This window comes from Heteronotia binoei, chromosome 2, assembly GCF_032191835.1.
Source record: "Heteronotia binoei isolate CCM8104 ecotype False Entrance Well chromosome 2, APGP_CSIRO_Hbin_v1, whole genome shotgun sequence".
Lineage (NCBI taxonomy): Eukaryota > Metazoa > Chordata > Lepidosauria > Squamata > Gekkonidae > Heteronotia > Heteronotia binoei.
In genome coordinates, this window is record NC_083224.1 from 152550498 (window position 1) to 152565356 (window position 14859).

General features: G+C 43.7%; 2 protein-coding genes across 5 annotated transcripts in view; one reads left to right on the top strand and one right to left on the bottom strand.

The window, feature by feature from the left end:
* The window catches only part of CDC14A (cell division cycle 14A), a 104367-nt gene extending 89754 nt beyond the window's left edge, over positions 1-14613 (bottom strand). For all 4 annotated transcript variants that reach the window (XM_060232271.1, XM_060232270.1, XM_060232269.1 and 1 more), the window contains exons 1-2: positions 14259-14613; positions 13338-13428 (exon numbers count right to left, since the gene is read on the bottom strand). In XM_060232271.1, coding sequence (XP_060088254.1) covers positions 13338-13428; positions 14259-14382 — 215 coding nt within the window. In that variant the 5' untranslated portion in view covers positions 14383-14613. The remainder of the gene's footprint in view (positions 1-13337; positions 13429-14258) is intronic.
* The window catches only part of SLC30A7 (solute carrier family 30 member 7), a 190813-nt gene that overhangs the window by 100109 nt on the left and 75845 nt on the right, over positions 1-14859 (top strand). The gene's annotated exons all lie outside the window — the stretch shown is intronic.

A 14859-nucleotide genomic window follows, 5' to 3' on the forward strand; every position in this document is an offset into this window, starting at 1 on the left:
GAAAGTAAATGGATCTGTCACCCAGAATCTGGGTCTCCCAAATCCTAGTCCAACACTCTAACCATTAGACCAGGAGAGTCAAATGTCCAGCCCGCAGGCCAAAACAGACCCACCCAGAGCTTTAATTAGGCTCTTTTTTCTCCCCCTCCCCCCTTCTCATTCTTTGAAGCTCCCAAGCTGCCGAAGTTCCCAGCTCCTTCTGCCTTGTCTTTGCAGGCTGAAGCAGAAGCAATTCTGGGCTTGGAAAGCTGCAAAGAAAACACAGAATGGAACTTCCATTAAGGCAGGGGTGTCAAACGTGCGGCCCATGGGCCTAATCTGTCCGCCACCCCCCCAAGAGGGCTCCAATCAGACCCGCCGGCAAATGGCCTTTGTTTGCTTTCTACTCCCTCCCCTGCTTCCTTGGATCACCATTTTTGTGTTTCTAGCCTGCTTTTTGGTCGTCATTTTTGTGCTTCTTTCTGTGATGCAGCCAAGCCAAGCAGCCTCTGGCTCTTTCCCTCTTCCCCCCTTCCCTTTTCTCCAAGGGAGAAGGATGGAGGAGGAACCTCAGCCAATAAACGGGCTTCGCTCTGTAGCTCTGCTTTGCAATTGATACAGTCTGGCTCTCTTAATCAAACAGCAGAGCAGCAGAGCTACAGAGCCAAGCTCCTTCATTGGCTGAGGCTTCTCCTCCCACTTCCTCCCTTGGGGAAAAGGGAGGGGGAAGAGGGAAAGAGCAGAGGCTGCTTTGCTCCACTGCCTCAGTTCCACTGGAGAAATGGAAAAAACACGGCTAAGAGTTTTAACACAGTTTTATTCAAGGTATGAGCTTTTTGCCTTGCTATACATTATCTCTCCCTCTCTCCTTCCCCCCTCTGTTGTTAAGCTTGTTTTGTCAGGGCTCTCTTGGATGCAACTGGGTTCCCTCCCCCTTTTCACTGTATTCATGCCCTGGTCCAGTCTTTTTCAATAGGAAAGCAATGGGAATAGTTTAGATGAGGAATAACCACAATCCATAGTGAGATGGATTAGGCTAAGAGTGTGTGTCCAGCACATTTTCTGTGTGGACTGCAGATTTTGAACCCAGGCTTCTCAGACAGTAGGCTGATAATGACCACTATACTGGCTATCTCTCTATACTTGCACTGCCTCGTAGAGGTTGCAGTTATTTTTCTGAGGAAGATTATAGTTTATAAATAAACACATACCCTTCAGTCTATGGTGCATTCACATGTTCTTGACCAGCACAGACAAAAGCTCACAATGCCCAGCCATTTCTATAAATCAAAAGTAGACTCGCAATTCACAAATACACAACTTAACAACATAGTCAGGATTGCTACAGCACAGACATTCCAGATTTTGATGCAATAATTCAGAACAAGAGGGGTCAGCTATCAGAAACTGTTAAACAAAATATTGCAAACATTGTAATGTTTTGAGCATGTTTTATTTTAAGTTAAAAAAAACCCACCTTTAATTGTGTTTGTCTGTGCACTATAAGGTTTATATCACAGCTACCTGGCATTATACTTTATGACACACATGGCCCATATAATTTAAATACAGGAAGTCAATCAAAAGGGTTTTTTTTTTTTTAAAAGGTTAAAGTCTTTTTTAAGAAGGTCCACCTGGAAGATCAGGGGGTTCTTAATTATACAAGACAAGTAAAATGTATTTTAAAAAGTATGTGCAGCTCTAAGGACTCCACTGTTAGAGGGTGGAGTTCAAGTGACTACAGAAGGTGATGACTTTCTCTAAAAAGTTGAAAACTTCCTAAAAACCAAAACACAAACAGTATATACTACCAAGTCAAACATATAGTGATAAAGCAAGCCAAGAATAAATTAATGGTATCCCCCTACCCACAAAAAGGGGCAGGGAGAAGAAAAATAAACTTTATTTCCCTGAACCCAGTTTCAAATTCAGACCTCTCCTGTTCCCAGAGTTATCACTGGAAACACAGGACAAAAACAACCCCCCCCCTCCCATTTTTAAAAGTCAGGGCTGTAGCCAGGTTTTTTTTCATTTAGTGAGTCACACAGCCAGGATTTTTTGTTTTGGGGGGCAGAGGGGTACACTGCTGCTGCTAACCCCAGACTTTCTCCTCCTTCAAAAAGGGGTATAATATTAGTAGTGGGTGCAGATGCGGGTACTGTAAAGCCAAGTCAGAAATGAGTTGACAGAAGGAATGTGAGGAAAGGGCTGCTTCTGTGTGTGGATCTTTTAAGACGAGTTTTTTTCTTTTGTTTTCTTTCCGCTCATTGGACATGCATCTCTCCTTCTCTCTCAAGCTGGCGGATTTATCCTCTTGTCACCTTCATGTTGCAAGCTTAACTTTGTGTGAAGCAGTTGTTAAGCTTGTGTACCTCTCCCATCATACACATACACATGGCTTGCCACTTCAGAAAGGATGGGCATTCCTTAGCGGTATGCTTCCTACTGGCAGCTGGGCAGGAGAGGAAACTGGAGACAAAAGATGTGCTCAGCAGGAGACCAGCAAACAGAGAAGTTTATGAGCTCCAAGATGCTCAACCCCATCCTTAGCCCACCCCTCAGTCGTGGCTGTTGTGAGGTTGCTGAGAAATGCCTCTTTGCTAGGTCAGCATTGTCTTCCCTCGGTAATAAAGAAAACAGTTCAAAGGCTCTCGCTGATGTTCAGCTTCTGCCTGCACATAGGGTGACCATTCGCAGCCCAGTGATTAAGGACATCTGTGCCCCTGCAGGACCTCGCCAAGCCAGGGAGTCCTTTCTGCTGACAGAAGGGGTAACTGGGCACTGCAGAGTGAACTGCCCTGCTCTTTGCCTGGGTGATTTGAGGTGCACCATCTCTTCTAAGCAGGAGGCTGGAAACCTGAGCTCAGCATCAGCCTCATGCAGGGAAGAACACAATAGGTCTTGTCACGGAATGGAGAATGCAGAGGATAGGAAGGACAGTTTTAGGGCTTCCCCATTTTTCCAACCTCAGCTGAGAAGGAAAAGGGAATCCATTAAACTGGCACAGATGGAAGCGGGGGGGGAGGGTGATAAGTGGTGGGGCCGGAGCCCTGACCTTGGTACTTAAGTAGGTGGGGCTGGGACCCTGACCTTGGTGCTGAAGTGGTGGGGCCAGGACCCTGAGGGCCCCACTGTAGCTATGGGCCTGTTAAAAGTTCCTAAACTCTGCCCATTGCCCCTATGCTTTCCTATCAGGTAAACAGAAGACAATACCACCACTCCTATAAAGATTCACATGAATCAGACTTCAGAAGAGGTTGGTAAGAAATCAGTCATTGCTTTAGGAATAAAGAATGAAGCTCTTTTAGAGCTAAGATGTATTGTTTTATCACTAATACCACAGGTTTTAGCCTAAGTATTCTAAGGAAACCCAACTATGAAATTTTAAAACTAAATGTATTAGTTAAAAGATTACTATAACAAGCATATTTACCAAGCAATTTATTAAAGTTACAAGTGTGCCAGCCTAACATTTGTCTCAGCAAAATTATCAGAAAACATACTGAAAGCTAGGATTGTCAAAGTAAAAAGCCTTCTTGTAAGATTAAGAATAATGCCTGTAACCTTGCCACACTCACCTTTTGGGAAGAAAAAATGAGTGGCAATAGGATAAAAAGGTCTCTTATGTATTGTTAAATAATTAAAAAGAAACAATAGGCATGGATGAGCAGGAGTTTTCAAAATACAAGATTCTCTAAAGATGTGTTTTGAGACCACTGATGTGGGATTTTGGGGAAAAATTCAGAATTTTTTCTTATTTTAATATTTAAATAATATTAACAAACTTTAAATAATGTTAGCAAAAGAAAGAAACACACCATATACGAACCTATTCATGTACAAGCACTGGGGTATGTCTGTTTCCATATTCCACATTTAACCCATCTAACATGATTGATTTGTAGCACAAAAGCCCTGACAGCTACAGGCTACCCTATACCAAAGAGGATTAGAGCTTAAGAGATACATGAAAGAACAATTCAAATAAATCAGAGGTTGAAGACCATCTTTATGATGAACGGCTGAAAACATTGCGGATTCTTAGTCAAAACAACAATGACTAAGAAGTTAATGGAGAAACCTGCATGGAGAGACTACAGAGATGCTTTGTAGTTGAAGTACATTGTGGAAAAGAGAAGGAAGCAGTTTTTCATACAGTGTATAATCATCATAGGAACTTGTTGCTAGCCAGTGTAGCAATGGCCACTAATTTAAAAATTAGATGAGTTCATGGGAACTACAATTACCAGTACTTGTAACGAATGTATACAAATAAGGTGTCTACATTACTAGGTCCTGGAAGCCAAGTAATAGGAGATGGCTGACATCATTTTTTCTTGAGAATTTCCGAAAAGCATCTGGTTGGCTTCTGGTTAAAATTCCTTAACTAAATAGTCTTCTGGTCTAATTCAAATATGCCCTTGAATTCTACTTCTGTTGCATTCTACAGCTCTGAGGAGGCAGCTGACAGCTAAGCAGAATAGGTTTTTGATTTTTTAAAAAATAAAGTACTGAATCTTTAGCGTAATTTTGTGAAGCCAGAATGCGGTCAGCGTATTCAAACAGAGTGATAGACTAACAATGATCCTGAAATAAGGTGAGTAACAACACTATTCACATGAACTAAGTGCCAGGTAATCGTTTAAGCTCCTATTAATGCAATCCTAAACAGACTAACACCCTTCTAAATTCACTGATACCAACCGACTTAGTGTATCCTAAGCAGAGTTAGAGTTAACCTAAAGTTGTAAGTTAACCTAAAGATATGTGCAGGCAAGAACAACTGTGGTATAAAAGGTTTTCTGTACCTACCTGCAAGGCTGAACTCCTGTGCCTGAAATTCCCTCTCTGATGATCTAATGCAGTGCTACAGTTCACCACTTCAAAGAACAACTTATTTGGTTGTACTGGAGGCAGGCAATTTAGTTGTGTAACAGAGTGCTTTAAGCTATGCAGAATGCTCTTTAAATTTTTAATATCATGTAAATTACTATGATTACAACACAATTATTTTAAAAGCTACAAGTTGCAAAGCTACATTAAGTAGCCAAACAATAGAAGCCCCTATTTTTTGATGATTTAGAAGTGATTTTTGGACTCTTTCTGGTGGTTTGCTATTACCAAGAAGTATAATTAGAACTATACAAAAGTAGTCAATTAATGTGGATTGGCATGGCTAGTCATTTTTTTAAAAAATGTTTTGCTAAGTTTATCTAATGGATCCATTGGGCTATATAGGGCATTTTAAAGTACAACACTCAAGATGCATAGTTTTCTAAGTCACAAGAACGATTCAGGTCTGTTAAACAAGAGAAATGTCAGAGTCAACTGCTTGAAAAGGAGGGAAAGTGGCATTGGCAGTTTTTCCGGAATATACTAAGCATTGGCATTTTCTTTCATTCAATACCAGAAAGTATCGAATGCCAAGATTTTATTTTACAAAACATGAATCACAGCAAGGATACAGTGTGAACACTGTCATTTTTCTGCTTTTTAAACACATTTTTTTTGTATGCACTTAAGCACATCATTATATTTTAATTTTTCTGTTTTTATTGTGCACTGTCTAGGCTGGATTCCAGAAAAATTTTACTTATTTTAAAACCAAAATAAAATGAAGTCTAACTCTAAAACTTAACTTAATGATGTTTCTTGATCATTTGGTCTTAAGGTAAATGTTAATTTGATTTGGAAACTACAGTACTCAAACTTCAAGACAGAGGTATCTTTGCTGACATCAAAGAAGCTACCTATTTCCTCAGATTAACCAAGAACACTCTGGACAACAAAGCTACAACATCAGCTCCCAATTCCATCATTAGATAAAACTTCTTCTATCAGCTCACCACCAAAACCTTTGATCATATTCTCTTCTTTCCCAAAGTAATGTTTGGATGTTGTACAATTTAGCCTCATTCATTTTTTTTATTCCAGCTAGTTACTACTAAGAAGTACACTTAAGTACACTTGATATGGGCACCATTTCATGGATGATCTATTCATTGATTAGCAGTTCAAGCAGTGTTCAGACTATAATCCCTGTCAAGGAAATACTGTGGCAGAGCTGAGGGGTGATATGATAGAGGTTTACAAGATTATGCATGGGATAGAGAAGGCAGAGAAAGAAGTACTTTTCTCCCTTTCTCACAATACAAGATCTCATGGACATTCAATGAAATTGCTGAGCAGCTGAGTTAGAACTGATAAAAGGAAGTACTTCTTCATCCAAAGGGTGATTAACACAAGAGATGGCGACGGCTACAAGCATAGCCAGCTTTAAGAGGGGATTGGATAAGCATATGGAGCAGAGGTCTATCAGTGGCTATTAGCCACAGCTTATCGTTGGAACTCTCTGTCTGGGGCAGTAATGTTCTGTATACTGAGTGCTGGTGGGAGGGCTTCTAGTGTCCTGGACCCACTGATGGACCTCCTGATGGCACTTTGGTTTTTTTGGCCACTGTATGACACAGAGTGTTGGACTGGATGGGCCACTGGCCTGATCCAACATGGCTTCTCTTATGTTCTAGCAACAGAAATATACTTTGACTTACAAGACACCAGATTTACTATTTATTAAAAAGCGCAATGCTGTATTAGGCAGAAGAAAACAAAGACAATATTGGATTTATACCCCACCTTTCACTCTGAAACTCAGAGCAGCTTACAATCTCCTTTACCTTCTGCCTCTGCAACAGATACCCTGTGAGGTAGAGGTGGGGCTGAGAGAGCTCTCACAGAATCTACCCTTTCAAGGACAGCTCTGTGAGAGCTACGGCTGACTCAAGGCCATTCCAGCAGCCGCAAGTGGAGGAGTGGGGAATCAAACCTGGTTCTTCTAGACACGAGTCCGTGCACTTAACCACTACACCAAACTGGCTCCCAGACAACAGACAATATCCCTACTAAACATGACTGACACAGAGCAAAACTTATAGCTTAATCCTACAGATGTTTTATTGGCAAATAAATATCGTGGTGTTCAACTGGCTTACAGGGGTTTTTTTTAAACACACACACAATGGACAGGTTTGCAGCATAAACCCCAATGCTTGAACAAGCCCTAGGAACCCAGTTCAGATAAGATTTAAGGACCCTAAACAAAATAACTACAAACATGACATTAGCTATGTTAGTCCAAGAAACAATAGCAATAACATTTTAAAATTTAAAGCATTTGGCCTCTATGATCAGTAGCAGGTAAAGTCCTCTCAAGTCAAAGGGTCAGTCCTACTAATGTCAGCTTGTCGGACAGAAGCCCAAATTCAAGTCTGTTTATTTCCTTCCTTCTTCTGAACACATATGAACATATGAAGCTGCTGTATACTGAATCAGACCCTTGGTCCATCAAAGTCAGTATTGTCTTCTCAGACTGGCAGCGGCTCTCCAGGGTCTCAAGCTGAGGTTTTTCACGCCTATTTGCCTGGACCCTTTTTGGAGATAACAGGGATTGAACCTGAGACCTTCTGCTTACCAAGCAGATGCTCTACCACTGAGCCACTGTCCCTCCCCAACCCCAACACATTTATTCTTTCCCTTTATTTCCTTCCTTCTTCTGAACACATTTATTCTTTTCTTTCTTTCATGAAGATTCTCAAGAATGGAGCCCACTTATTTGCTTCCCATGACCTTCCACATACCTCCATCTAATAAAAAAATGAAGCAAAGTGGATTGATTTTTAGAAGGGACATTAAATCACCAAGGGGGAGAACTCATTTAAATAAACTATTTTTTCCATTATTTGGATAATTCCTGAATAAGTGTAGCATATTTCTAATAAGTTTAATTGTCATGGTTCCAAAAGAGGGTCTGTGACAACTTAAAGACATGAAATGTTTTTGCTGACAGATGCTAGCTGAAATTAATATTTAGAAGATGGTATTTCTTTCTGGTCTAGTCTGCCCCTTCTTTTGTCATAACACTGCCCTGACTCACCTAGTAGACAAATAAATCTCAACCATAACCTACTGCTGGTAGTAGCTACTAAGCAGATGTGTCCTTTATGAGATGGAAGGTATCCTGTTTTCTTATTATTGGGCAGAATCATAACCATATATAGTTTGAGTACTGAACCTATTGTAGAGATCAAGTAAAAGACGGGCTGGAAGGTCATCTGGATAGTTCAGTGGTTGACATCTGTGATGATTTGCCAATTTCTGGCTTCCAGGATTAAATAACACATATGTAATTGACACGTTTTCCCCACAGTGGTCTCAACACAGAGAAAAGCAGCCCTTTATGAGTAGATAACAAATTTCATTTTAAGAGACTAAATTTGCATGAAATTCAGATTATACTTTAAACAAGACTAAACTTGGTTGCAGTTGAAGCAGACACAAAAACTAAGACTTTGTTTAAAAAAATAAACATAATAGATTTTTGTCATCCTCAGTTACAAAACTGGTATTTTATTGAACCAGATGCAAAGTATCAGAAAGTAGTGAGGAGATCCTCCAGTATTCTACAACTGAGGTGTGAGATCTCATTTGTGGTCAATCAACATGGAATTGTAGCCAGGAAGGCAGTTATAGCCTCCTTGTCTTGGACCGCTCTGGATTAGCATGGGAAGATAAGAGTAGGACAAGCTGTCCCTAGACCCCACCATGGCAGAACCTTCCGGTGAGATGGGCTTTCCATTGTCACCCTAAAGGGACCTTGAGCCAGCAAGGCACTGAAGCCTGAAGGTTCCAGCATGGAATGGCAGAGACATGGACCAGGTGCAGGAGTACATGCCTGGCAACTCAAGATTTTCCCTCTGATAAAGAAATGCTTGGACAGACAGGTAAGTCACCGTAGAATCTAGGCCTCAGTACTCCTCATGAGAAGGGAAGCAGACTCAGCTTGTGAAAAAAAGCCTGATGTGTGGTCCAGCAACACTTGTACGGAAACTCTCTATTTAGGGCTGCAACCAGTGCGGGATCAACATGTCTGCAACCCTACTGATGATTGTACCGGTTAACTGCTTTGTTTAAGCTCTTGGATCTGACCTTGGACTACTTTTGGGCTATGATTCTGGATTGTGCTACTGAACTCTGGACTTTATCATTGGACTGGAACACCATAACCCTTGCCAAGAAAGTTGTTGTGGCCTGGGACTTGCCTCCAACCTGCTAAGCAGGACATTAGTCCAGCCATGCTGTGGAAGGAGGTGACCAACTGCTGAGGTGGTACAATGGGAAGGGCTTTAAGACTTCAGATGAGGGACTGGATTTTTCGAAGTTCCTTACAAGAAGAAAAATAACACAGCATGCAAATAGCCTAAAAGTTGCCATGATGTGCTAATATTTCATTTACAGGAACTTTTTAATTTGGGACGACAATAAAAAGATGATTGCCTGGAAGTACTGCAGCCAATTCTACCACCTCAGCATTCTTCCATATAATTGTTTCATTTGTAGACTAGGTCATTTACAGAATTCTTCTCAAAATATGCACCACAACCCTAAGAACAAAAAAGAGTCCATTTAAAATAGTTTCACTGAGAAATATTTAAAAGTCAGGAGTGAGAAGAATTAGAACCAAGAAACATAAGATACTTTACAGAGAAATACTTAGAGTAAAGAAAGCCATTTACAGCAACAGTGAGTTCACTGTGGATTCTGTACCCATCCCTTTTTGGACAGAAGTGCAAACTTCCAAAATGAATCAATCTCAAAAGCAACCAGTGGTTTCTGTTTCCATGGTTAGCCAGCTGTGCCCAGTGCTGATTTTGTGAGCTCTAGTAACAATCATGAAGTCAACTATTAGACTGAGCATGAATCAGCCAATCATAAGACACTTTCATCAAACCCTCCCCATTATACTTCAAGCTTAAAAAATAAAACTGAGTAGCTTATTACGACTTGTGATCTGGACCCTTACCCCTCCTGGCTAATTAAGGCTTGCCAGGAGGAGCTAAGATGTCCTATACGGGACATCATAAATAGATCTCTTTCAGAGGGTTTCTTTCCAACACCCCTGAAAGAGGCAGTGGTCCGCCCTCTCCTGAAAAAGGCTACATCAGACCCGGCCGAATTCACTCATTACTGGCCGGTCTCAAATTTGCCCTTTTTGGGCAAAATTATAGAGAGGGCTGTGGCGTTGCAGTTGCAGGATTTTCTGGATGACACTTCCACCTTAGATCGGTGCCAGTCCGGCTTCCGCCTGGGCCATGGGACGGAGACAGTTCTGGTCGCCCTCATGGATGACCTCCGGCGACATCTGGATCGAGGCGGCTCGGCAGTATTGCTGTTGTTAGACCTGTCGGCTGCGTTCGACATGGTCGACCATCGGCTGCTGACCCGCTGCCTCGCCGATGCAGGAATTCGGGGGCTAGCCTTACAGTGGCTCTCCTCCTTTCTTGAAGATCGGGAACAAAGGGTGGCGATTGGAGGAGAGCTGTCCCAGAGACACCCACTTAATTGTGGGGTGCCTCAGGGGGCAGTTCTCTCCCCGATGTTATTTAACATCTATATGCGCCCCCTTGCCCAGATTGCCCGGAGGTATGGGCTGGGTTGCCACCAGTATGCTGATGACACCCAGCTTTATCTATTGATGGACGGCCGGACTGACGATGTCCCTATAAATCTGGACCAGGAGTTGCAGGCCGTGGCGAGTTGGCTCAGGCTGAGTGGGCTGAAGCTGAATCCAGCGAAGACTGAGGTCCTTTGCGTAGGTCGCGGCGGACCAGGAGGGGAGATCTCCCTACCAACCTTTGACGGTGCGTCACTGATACCAGTGCGCAGGGTCAAGAGTTTGGGAGTGCTACTGGAGCCTTCTTTGACAATGGAGGCCCAGATAGCTGCCACTGCTAAATCCGCCTTCTTCCATCTTAGGAGGGCGAGGCAGTTGGCCCCCTTCCTGGAACGTAGAGACCTGGCAACTGTGATCCATGCAACGGTCACCTTGAGGCTAGACTACTGTAATGCCCTCTACATGGGGCTGCCCTTATACCGAACGCGGAAACTGCAGCTAGTGCAGAATGCGGCGGCCAGGCTGTTAGTGGGACTACCTCGGTGGGAACATGTGCAGCCTAGGCTGCGGGACCTGCACTGGCTGCCGATTGTGTACCGAGTTCGCTATAAGGTGCTGGTTATTACCTTTAAAACCCTATATGGCCAAAGACCTGCCTACCTTAGGGACCGCCTCTCCCCCTATGTTCCTCAGAGAGCACTGAGATCCAGTTCTCAAAATCTTTTAAAAGTCCCTGGACCAAGGGAGGTTAGACTGAAGACAACGAGGGAGCAAGCCTTCTCAATAATGGCTCCCCAATGGTGGAATCAACTACCAGAAGAGGTGCGAGCCCTGCGAGACCTAAATCAGTTTCACAGGGCTTGCAAAACTGTCCTCTTTCAGCTCGCATTAAGATGAAACCCGGGAAACGACACCTAGCCATCCCATATATAGTTTGAACTGTAGCACTGAAATCTATATTTATAATGGTTTAACTATCTTTCTAATTTTAACTTAATTTATGAATGTAATTTTATCTATTTTAACTGTTTAATTGTTTTGTTGTAATGATTGTATTTTACTGTAATCATGGTGCATACCATGTCGTGTTAGCCGCCCTGAGCCTGCCTTTGACGGGAGAGGGCGGGATATAAAAATAAATTTATTATTATTATTATTAAAAAGGGTTCAAAACACAAAACTCTAGAACACAGAAAACACATGCCAAGCACCTACCAAAAAGATTTTAAAAGCAACAAGTCTCTCTTGAATCAAAGGACCTGAGATCCTAGGTGGGGGAGCCACTGCAATTAGACCATACTAACTTGATAAAAGAGCGGTTCATGATATTTAAATTTTTAAGTATTCATCCTCCCTCAAATTTCATTACAGTGCTGCTGATCACTGACAGGCAATAAAGTCATACCGAGTAATTTTTCTATGTTAATAGCTTCAATCTCTTTCTAGCTTTATCTTAAGAATCTTGTGGGCTTCCAATACCATGGCTATATCTCAAAGGAAGAGAAGTGTACTCCATGATTTAAAAAAGAAGTCTTCAGTATACAGACATTTTACAAAGTCAATAATTAAGAACTTTAGGCTGTCAGAGTTCTTTGATAACAGTTTGTAATTTGGATAGGGTTGTCAAGTCCAATTCAAGAAATATCTGGAGACTTTGGGGGTGGAGCCAGGAGCAAGGATGTGACAAGCATAACTGAACTCCAAAGGAGTTCTGGCCATCACATTTAACGGGACAGCACACCTTTTTAAATGCCTTCCTTCAATAGGAAATAACGAAGGATAGGGGCACCTTTTTTTGGAGCTCATAGAATTGGACCCCCTGGTCCAATCGTTTTGAAACTTGGGGGTATTTTTGGGAGAAGCACTAGATACTATACTGAAAATTTGGTGCCTCTACCTCAAAACACAGTCCCCCCAGAGCCCCCAATACCTCCAGATCAATTCCCCATTATACCCAATGAGAATCAATCTCCACAAAGGGAATAATGAAGTGCTCAGCAGACATTTCCCTCCCCCCCTGCCCCCCTCCCATTTCTGGGAAGCAAGGGATTGGCATCTCAACTCAAGAGTTGTTGCCAACTTCTTTAAAGTAACACAGACACACCATCCCAAGAGGAAGCCTTTCCAATCGAAGACTGGAGCCCCCAGAGGTGTACAGTCACATGGTGGCTGTGGTGGCAGGGCTCCCCCGCCCCCCCCATCAGCCAGCTGACTGGAAGCAGGAAGGAGCCTGGGAAAGCGGAAGAACCCCCACTGGGACCTGGGGATTGGCAAGCCTAAATTTGGGACTGCTCCAAAATGTTATAGAACAGAGGAATGGAACACAATCTAAGAATCTGCAGAGAATTTAACAAGAAACCAATTTTCTTTTAATGGTACCCACTTACTGAAACAATGGATTGAATAAACACCGAACATACATTATTATGGCTAATCAACTACAACTAGCATGTGCTGAGAAACAGCTCGGCCGCTTTTAAAAATCAAATGGTAGTAAGAGGCAGCTAAATTTTTTGACACAGGTATAAACCAGATTTTAAGAGATGAGATTACTGCAAATGATTTGGATACTTTAAAAACAAATTCACTTTAGGTTCTCACAACTGTCTTAAATACTACTCATTTTACAATAAGCAACTAAGATGCAGGGATTTTCTATTCAAGACTCTGCCAAGATGCAGTTACGCTTTAGAGCTTTATAAATAGCTCATTTAACACATGCAAGTATGCAAAGTCTGTATAGTTCACTGCCAGTTACTCGTTCTGCATAACATCTAAGGGAAAGTAAGAACTCTACTTACCAACACACTGCAGGGGGAAAAAGACACTTCAAACTAGAAAATGAAAGCCAGCAGAGGCACTGGAGGAAGAAAAATGAAAAAGCAAAAATAACAGCCAACACACTTACTTTTCATAGACAAGTTCCTCATCTGTACAGAAATAATGGGTGTTTATTGTGCTTTTTGGTCTGTTCCGTAAAGTAGCAAAATACAGTCGGTCTGAAAAAGAGGGGTGGAGAGAGAAAAGTCACCGGTATAGAGCGGTAATTTTTAACACAAGCCCACTGTCTCACAGTTTATCATTTACTACCAAATATCTCACAGTTCTCATCAGGAAGAACATCGCGGTCTGAAAGGAGGAAATCTCATTACAACTGTAATCCTAAACACGTGCAATAAGAAGCTAACCCCACTCAACTCTAGAGGAGTAAAAGCCGTCTTAGTCGGCTGGAAGCAAAAAAAAAAAGAAAAAAAGAGGTTTGAATCTGTGAAACTAACACGATTTTATTCCAGGATAAACTTTCGTGAATCACTTTGTCAGATCTGAAAAAGTGGACTCGCGTCCAGGCAAAAAAGTACGCTAGAGAATACAATCGCGTTAGTCTTTCAAGTGCGCCAGCTACACTTGGGATCTCCTCCAAACCGAACTATCTGGGCTGCACAAACGAAACAAAGATTGAGCAACCACCTTCTGTAACCCCTTTTGCACCGAAAGAGTGCTGCCGTTGTCCCCGAGGGGAAGGCGAGCCCTCCTCATTCCACCTCCTCCGCAAAATAAAGTACGGGGGGAAAAGTTGAAGTTCTTCATTTCCTGCCTTGCCGCTCCCCCCCACCCACCCCCGGGAAGCTATTTCGCGTCGCCTCAGGGCGCCGTTTTCCCTCTCAGGGAGGCAGGTGCCTCCAAGGCAGGAAGCCAGTGACCCCCCGGAGGGACGGTGGAAGAAGAGCCGCTGCTGAAGCGCCTCCCCCCCTCCCCTCCCCTCCCCTCCCCGGCTTCCTCACGGGATTTCTGCGGGGGGGGGGCTGCTCTTTTCTCTCCCCTTCCTCACCTTTGAGGAACTCGCAGGCTCCCACCAGCTGCTCGGAAACGGCGGGCGGAACCGGCTCCATCCTGAAGAGAGCGCGGAGCTGCGAGGAGGCGCGGGAAGGCGGAGACGACGGCTCCGCACTCATGAGTGGCCCCCAGTGCGGCGGCGACTCGTTCCACGGCAGCGGCGGCCGCTGCAACGCCACTCGGCCGCCGGGCTCAGCGCAAGGGGCGCCCCCCAGAGCTGCAGCGGCGGGAGTAGCGGGACATGGCCGGAGCTGGCCGCCTGGGGCTGCGCTGCCGCCGAAGACTCCTGCCTCGCCGCCCGCATGGGATGGGAAGGGGCGCGCGCGAGAAAGAGGAGGCGGGAAAAGGAAAGAGAGGGAGAGGCGGCGGCTGAGGGCTCCAGGACCCAGCGAGAAGCTTGGCTGGCGGAAAGAGGCAGGCGACCGGACGAAGAGAAGGCGCGGTGGAAAAAGGGTGGGTTTTTAAAATGTCCCCGCCCCCCCCGCCCCGGTGGCTTAAAGAGGCAACGCCCGGTTACCAAGCGCCCGGCGCTGCGGTAGCAACCACGTCGCCAAGCCTTTGTTACACACGCAATTCGTCTCGGGCCGGCGCCTCTT